The 8,514-nt window shown below is 48.1% G+C and overlaps 1 protein-coding gene across 1 annotated transcript in view; it reads right to left on the bottom strand.

Annotated features, from left to right (window-relative positions):
• Positions 1-7,653: 7,653 nt before the first annotated feature.
• Positions 7,654-8,514, bottom strand: part of LOC107746310 (vegetative cell wall protein gp1-like) — a 1,715-nt gene continuing 854 nt past the window's right edge. The window contains exon 2 of the mRNA XM_016560450.1: positions 7,654-8,222. Within this exon, the coding sequence (XP_016415936.1) occupies positions 7,654-8,222 (569 nt within the window). The remainder of the gene's footprint in view (positions 8,223-8,514) is intronic.

Below are 8,514 nucleotides of genomic sequence, written 5' to 3'. Positions count from 1 at the left end.
CGCTCTAAAGCGCATGAACAGAGAAGCAAGCGTGTTACTTGTTCTTCTGTCTTTTGAAAGGGCCTTCAGAGCTTGATTTGTATAGTGCGTGTCCCACTTCCAAATTCAACTCTGCTATTCATCTCCCCGGTTTGAGGAAATCAGAGTAGCTAACTGATAGTCCTCTGCCATTTAATTCACTAAAAAACTAGTGAACTTGAAACGCGGTGCTCACAGAGAGGGTCTGAACATTATTTTTGTTATGGGAGAATTGTGAAATCTTGATCATGTGAAATTGTGGTTAAATCCAATGATACAGCTTTAGAAGCTATCGCTCGCCTTCCGCCCGCTGGCGCGCCAATCATTCGGTCTTGGTCTGCCGCTGACGCAGCGCTTTGCGTTTCTACTATTGTAGGATAAGTTGTGACTCTGACACTTGCCTTTCTCCTCCACAAGCGAGTGAACGCCGTCCAAGAGTCTTTCAACAAGTGCACGTCCGGCGTCCCGCGCATGTTCCGACGTGATAAAACTGACCAAGAACCTGAACCTGAACCTGAGAACTCAAGACGACCGTTGATAAGGTTTAAACTATTAAAATTTGAAATCAGTTCTAATCAGGTTGACTTCGAATTTTCAGATTCGAGTCCTCTCAAAACCTGAATGAATTAATAATAATTAATTCCCTAAGAATAAGTAATCAGACATTACATGAGCAACCAGGAAGCATAAAAGTGCATCCGGCAAGCGCACATGTCAGCTTCTGCGGAAGCGAGCACCTGCAGGGATGCAGGGAGTATGGCAGAGAGATGCAGCGTCTCGTTCTCTTCGGGGAACCATGGTTACATATACGTAACCTGGAGACGTTCCCCTTCAGGAACTCGAGCTGTGTCGAAACGCATTGGGAACGAGAATACCCATTGCGCCATACGAGCAAGTCCCTGTCTAGTGTGTATCTGGTGAGCACATCAAGACGAGAGAACTTGGGACCCTGAGGTACATGTCAGGTCCAAATTGTAAAACCGGACAAATGAGTGCGGAGAGGACCAGCCTGCCACAGCACAAATATCCTGAAGGGCCAAGCCCACTTATAAGGCCTTGGAGGCCGCCATATCCCTAGTCGAGTGCACTCGGACCCCAACAAGTGACTGGAGGCCAGAGGACTCGTAGGCCAGTGTGATGGTCTCGACCACCCACCTACTCATTGTTTACTTGGTCACTGGAGCCCCTTTCTTAGGCGGACCAAAGCAAACGAATAACTGATCTGCCTTACACCACTGGGCAGCTCTGTGAATGTAAGCGTCCAGTGCTCACACTGGACAAAGCAGATTGAGTGTTTCCTGGCCTGCGGACAAGCACATGATGTCGCCTTAGGTCTGGAAGGAAGTGTTTTAGATCTCAAAACACGGCCAGCATCTCCAGGTAGTTTATGTGCCACGTAAGAAGATGGCCTTCTCACAGACCTTGGGCAGACCTCGGCCACTCATGACCACTCCCCAGCCCGTGAGAGAGGCGCCCGTTGTTAGCGTTACGCGATGACAAAGAGCTCCCAATATTGGGCCTTGAGACAGGAACCAAGGTTTCTTCCACATGTCTAAGGCACGTAGGCATTGCCGCATGACCTTGATCGTGCAAATCAGGTTCCTCCTTGGGGAAAACCCGTTGGTCCTGAGCCACCACTGCAAGGGTCTCATGTACAGCAGGCCAAAAGGTATCACGTTGGACGCAGCTGCCATCAGACCCAACAGTCTCTAAAACTGTTTGACAGTGAGTGACTGGCCTTCTATCACTCCCCTCACGGCTGTGAGAATTGCTTCGATATGAGCAGGAGACAACTGTGCCTGCATCGTTGTCGAATCCCACACCATGCCCAGATAAGTGGTCCTCTGTAGAGGAGAAAGCACACTTTTCTTGGTATTGAGCCATAACCCCAGCTCCTTCATATGGGCGAGGACGACAACTCGATGCCGAGCCGCCATCTGCTCTGACTGAGCTAACATCAACCAATCGTCGATGTATTTCAGTATGCAGATGCCATGGAGTCACAACGGAGCCAGGGCAGCATCCACACACTTGGTGAAAGTGTGGGGTGAGAATGACAGGCCGAACGGAAGAACCTGATGCTGGGATGCTTCGCTCCCGAAAGCAAACCTCAGGAACCTTCTGTGTTGAGGAAGGATGGATACATGGAAGTATGCATCCTTGAGATCTATCGTAACAAACCAGTCCTCGGACATGATTTGAGACACGATCTGTTTGATAGTGAGCATCTTGAAATGAAACCGTTTGATAGTGCGGCTCAATAGACACAGATCTATGAGGACCCATTTTGAGACATTTGGCAGAAGTTTCCATGCTGTCAGAAAGTCTACTAAGGAAACCAGTCTCTCGAGACTGGCCTCTGGTGTTGCTAGAGGAGCCACTTCGGTGCCCTGAAGTGGATGACCAGCAGGGAATGACCAACATGACTGCTCTAGCGCCCTCACTTGAGGGGACGAGCTTCCCCGTGCCGTACCATCTCCGGGCGGCAGCTGGGAAATTCGCTCATCGGAGCTCACTGAGCCCTGAAGCACTGGGGGTGGCAGGGATATCGCGAGGTCACGGGTCACGACGCTCTGTTTCTGGCGATATGAGGAGCTGGGCGGCTGGGACTGCTCCCGCTCAGCAGTCCCAAAGAATGATGAGTGAGGAAGCGCTAGAATGCCACCGCCTGCTTCTTTGCCTCCTGAAACCTCTCGATGACTACTGCGCCGCCGAAGAGGCCAGAAGGCGATAGCGGGCATCCAACAGGAAGAATCTGTCCTTATCTTGTAGCTCAGACAGATTCAACCACAGGTGCCGCTCTGTGGCCACTAATGCTGCCATTGAACAGCCGATGGCTCTGGCCGTTTCTTTGGTGGCCCGAAGCGGCAGGTCTGCGGCCCGACGCAGTTTGGCAGTCACGTCGGATACCTCTTCCTCCCTTTCATCAAGGTCTTTCAGCAGGTCAGCCTGGTACACCTGCAACACTGCCATAGTGTGCAGACACGCACCGGCCTGACCTGCCGCCGTAAAAGCTTTCCCAATCAGGCTGGATGTCAGCTTTACTGACCTGGTGGGAAGCTTCAGGGACGATGCTGAGGACAGGGAGAGATAGCTTGTGAGCGTCTGCTCCACCACCGGCATCGCCCCATATCCCTTCTCATTCAGCCAGTGGGGCTGAAGAGTCGGGACGAATATGGTTTCTCTTACGGTCTTGATATCTCAGCATGGAGATCAGGGAAAAACGGAAGGCCCCGTCATGAACGTTGTGATTTTGCTTTAAGGAAACATCCAGTTTGCTTTTGGGACGAACGTCCTGTTTCTCGGCTGGCCACTCGATATTTTATTTGGCTACAGCGCGAGTCACAACCTCCATGAGCTCCTCATACGCGAGGGACTGTGGTGGCGAGTCCACAGTCTCCTCCATGTCGACGCTCATCATGTCATCCTCCTCAGAGAAAGACAGATGAAGAGTCTGGCTCTCTCTCCGGGTGGAAGAAACCGCGGGCTTCTGATCCGAGAGGGAGCCGTAGATCTAGCAGGTGAGGACCGAGATAAGGACGAGCCCATCTTGGATCCCTCCGCTAAATCCACTTGCGATCCCCACGATAACAGCCGCTGCTATGCCTTGGCAACAGCGGGGCCGGACCCAACAAGATCACGAACCTGTCCACTTTCATAGAAGACGGCCAGGTGGGAGCGAAACGGGAGAAGCTCACAATCATGACAGTCAGCCCCCTCGAGAGTTGACCATGCATGCTGCACTCCCAAACAGATGACACACAAATCGTGTATGTATCCCCACCCGAGATTTAGCGTGGGCAGGGAGGAACACACGACTTGAAACGCTGTCTGCTTGCCACAGATTTGGATTTACACTTTGACATTTTCTCACTTTCTAACAGAGATATATCTGACTGAGTGCTTTGCATACACACACACATACACAGAGGCGCTTGCTGAAGAGCAGAAGCTGACATGTGCGCTTGGCAGATGCGCTTTTATGCTTCCTGGTTGCTCATGTCACCCCACTCGTGACGTCTCACTTCTCTATTGGACTGATTTCATAAATGCTTCAGAATGTGGTATCGCCAGGGCGTTCCCAAAGCATTTTGACGCAGTTCGAGTTCCTGAAGGGGAACCATATATTGTCAAGTGGTACTCACTGCAGAGTCAAATGACTGCCAGCTCTTCCTCTCAGGATGTCATAATAAGAAAGCAATTAAGACCGTTTCCATCTGTGAACCCTTTAACATATTTGCATAATGTTTAGCCCATTATTTCTATGAGTCCGTATTGGACTTTCTGCGTGAGAGTGCCCTCCAGCTTCCAGTATGAATGAAACATACACTGCATGGGAGTGTTTAGCTCTCCATAATGTTCACATCGCCTCATTTTGGATACAAATAAAATGTTAGGTCATGCATAGACCATATTGTCTCTTTGCATTTAATTCAAGGTTTATTCACACTGGCCATTGAAAAATAGGGGCATAATTATCATCATTTTAGAAGTGAGGGGGACAAAAATGTCTAATTAATTAATTAATTAATTAATTTGTTTGTGTGTTTGTTTGTCTAATTGGCAGGTTTTATTTATTTTTATTTTTTCTTATCTCTTGTTTTTAATTAGCTAAGGAATCAATCATTGCTGGACAATAACCAATCATTTGCATTCTATAATATTTTTCCTATATTTTCCTAATGACAATTTTATGATTAGTTTATACACTACAAACACTTTTTTTTCCTTCTTTTATCACAGAATATTGCAGAAAATATATTTTATAGTTTATAGAGTATGCTTTAGGATGCCGTTGGCCATATAGTGATTTCCTAGCACATCATGAATTATTACTTATATGAGCCCATTTTGGACTTTCAGTGCAAGAGCGCCCTCCGGCTTCGAGTATGAATGAAACACACTGCATGAAAGTGTTTCTAGCACATCATAATGCTCACATTGCCTCATTTTGCATACAAACAAAACAGGTCATACATAGACTATCTTGTCTTTTTGCATTTAAATCTAGATTTATTCACTCTGGCCCTTGGAAACGTCTAACACAGTGGTTCTCAAACCTGTCCTGGAGTACCCCCAGCCCTGCACATTTTGTATGTCTCCCTCATCTATTACACCTGATTCAACTCATCAGCTCATTAGTGGCGACTGCAAGACCTGAAGTGGGTGTGTCAGATATAGGGAGACATACAAAACGTGCAATGCTGGGGGTAGAGATGTTCACAAGTCTTGAAATTGGAGTCCGAGTCAAGTCTGAAGTCTTTAACCTGGAGTCCGAGTCAAGTCTCGAGTCTTTGGTCACGAGTCTGAGTCGAGTCTCAAGTCATTTAATGGCTTGCTAAAAAAATCTCATTCAGAATCCTCATGTATTGAAATCTTCCTATTTACGAAGCTGTTTTATAGGCTATAGACCAGGGGTGCCCAACACTGCTCCTGGCGATCGACTGTCCTGCAAAGTTTAGCTCCAACTCTAATCAAAGACACCTGTCCACCTGTGACTTCACGAGTCCTTTTCCTCGAGTCGAGTCAAGTCTGGAGTCATTTCAGGTCGAGTCTGAGTCAAGTCTGAAGTCTATAGGTGCGTTCAACTTCATGCAGCACTGCGCAGATCGATCGCAATCTGACTTGAAGCAGTGCATGCCGGTTAGTAATTTTGTCCGACTTGAGACTGCGCCGACGCCACGTCACTGTCACGGTTGGCATCAAAGCACCGCGAGAGCGTTTTGAGAGCAGCCGGCTGACTCTAGCTGTGTCCCAATTCAAAGACCGCATCCTTCGGAGGACGGGTCCTTCGAAGGATGCGGCCGACACGGCCTTCAAAGGACGCTCCGAGTCTAACCTTCGCAGAATTTCTTGATTGCTCCAGCAGGTGTTCCCGATTAATGCTCCTGTCGCGTGGCAATGGTGCGAGAAGAGCTGCCATCCTGAGATTTGTTAATGAAACTGAAAATAACTATGGAGCCTGAATTGTTAGTTTTTGACTGTATTTATTATACCTTTTTTTATTTGTCATTTTGTGTTTCAAGAATGAGGTCCAAGGTTAAGAAGCTATTAGTTATTTAAATGTAAAACGTTTTTTTTCTCTATTTTGCAATAGTAAAAGACGATGAAAAAAAATACAAGCTATTTCAGTACATTCAAACACAATACTTACATTTATAGAACTAAGTGTATTTGTCGGCCGCCACAGAACCGTCACCCACTTTGTTTGAATAAAAACCCCGTCTTCACTGGCGCGCTATGAATTCTGGGATAGAGTAGGCTGCGAAGGATCCATCGGATGTATCCTTCATTTGCCCGAGAAATGGAGGACGCATTTGAAGTCGCGTTCGAATTGCGGCAGCCTTCGTCGCGCCGCGGTGACGCAATTGAACAAATCTGTGTTTTTAGAACAGTAAAAGCTTTTTTACTGTAGTCACAATGTTATATTGAGTCACGTTTATCATAAAACATTGATGAACGCATATATTCCCCCACTTTATTAGTATTTAAATAGTGTATATATTTACATTGAACTTTATTCTTGAACAGATGGCGATGTATTAAGCAGTATATAATCAGTATATATCTGTTGCTCATGAAAACGTTTCTGAAACGTCTGTATATTTGACAAATATTGCATTTAATTCACGTCATCTGTGATAGAGTATGCAAACACCGCGCGAGCGTCACTAACGGGAGCAGAAAGTGTCCGGCTTGACGGCTCCGTTTTCAACTCCGCCCCCGACTGCAAGCGGCTACTCTCGTTGACTGCCGTCTGTAGCCGTGCTTCAAGTCGAACACACCTTATAAAAATGTGAGTCACTAACTCGAGTGCCCATCTCTGGCTGGGTGTACTTCATGGAGAGGTTTGAGAACCACTGGTCTAACACACTTGCCCGAAAAATGTACGAGGGACGAATTTACATTTCATCAAAAGTGCTTGGGAATTAATACCACTCGTTCATACTCTGGTCTTATTAAAGTGAATTACAATCCCGTACTTAAATTGGAATCCGATTTCCAACAATGGAGTGTCATAGCTGGTAGAATGGTTTGTGTTAAAGTGCCCCTATGCTATTTGAAAGGTTCATAATTTGGTTTTGTCAACAACAGGTTTACATGCATGCAAGGTCAAAAAACACTTTAATTTTCTTATAATATGCATTTAAATTTACCATATTTCTCAACTACTCTCAAACGATTCGTTCGAAGATTCATTCATTCATTCCAAGCCCCTCCTGTAACGTGGGAGGCGTGACAACGGAGTTGAGGATCCAAATGCAGCTTTTATTCACAAGAGTGGTCAAAACAGGCAGGGTCAAACACCAGCAAACAGGTACAATCCAGGGCGAGACAAAAGAGCAATCCAATAAACAGTCCAAGGTCAAAAAACAAGGCAATGCAAGGAAACACAGAGACTCGGAACAGGGTACAGGCTAAACAATAATCAGCAATGTGTGTGTGGATGAGTGCAACCTTTATAGTGTCACTGATAGGAAACAGGTGTGGTGCAATAATGAGTTCCTAGGCAGGGGTTTATGGGGAATGGAGTCCGGAGAGAACCAAGACAAAACCCCTTATCGTGACAGAGCCCCCCCCCACTAAGAGCAGATTCCAGATGCTCCAAACAGAATTACGAGAACAACTCACAGTTCACGGTGGAGTTGATGGAGGGAGGAACCATGAGGGGAGTGAAACAGGAGGTCTCAGGGGTCCGACTGACAGAAACGGAGCCGGTGGACGGGGGGCCCAAGGTGAAGACGGAGAGCCGAAGAGCCAGGGTGACACTGAGGGATCGGAGGGCCATGGTGGAGCCGACGGCTCTGGCGACCGAGGCGAAGGTGGGGTTCCGGAAGGCCGCGGTGGAGCCGGAGTGACTGAGGACCAAGGCGGAGCCGGAGGGAGAGAGGAGCCCAACAGAGCCGGAGGGATGGAGGGATGAGGCGAAGCCGGAGGAGTGTAGTCCTGAGGCGAGGGCAGGTCGACGAATGACCAAGGTGGAGCCGGAGGAACGAGGAAGCCTGGCGGAGCCGGTGGACTAACGGGCCACAATGGAGATGAGGGAGCTTTGAGCCAAGGCGACACCAAAGGGTCGACGGATCGAAGTGGAGTCCAGGTCTCGAAGGCCGGAGACGAAGATCTGGGATCCTCCAAGCTTGGTGTAGCTGGAGGCTGGCTGCCCCAAGGCGAATCCTGACCATTCACCACCCTCAAAGGATGACCTGAGGGACAGACAGACAAAAGCGGAGACAGAACAAACAGCATGACAGGTAGAGGAGGAGGAGGGAGAGGGAGGTTGGGTGGGACAACAAGTTCAAAACAGTGCTTATTCAGCGTGGTAGAGCAGGCAGAGAGTTCCGAGACGGCCACCTTGGCCGTGACTGGACAATCAGAGAGTTCAAATACGGCCTCCATAGCCGTGACAGGACAGGCAGACGGTTCAAATACGGCCTCCATAGCCGTGACAGGACAGGCAGACGGTTCAAATACGGCCTCCATAGCCGTGACAGGACA

Source organism: Sinocyclocheilus rhinocerous, unplaced genomic scaffold (genome assembly GCF_001515625.1).
Source record: "Sinocyclocheilus rhinocerous isolate Xijiao unplaced genomic scaffold, SAMN03320098_v1.1 scaffold1040, whole genome shotgun sequence".
NCBI classification, from domain to species: Eukaryota; Metazoa; Chordata; class Actinopteri; order Cypriniformes; family Cyprinidae; genus Sinocyclocheilus; species Sinocyclocheilus rhinocerous.
This window is presented reverse-complemented; position numbering and strand designations above follow the sequence as displayed.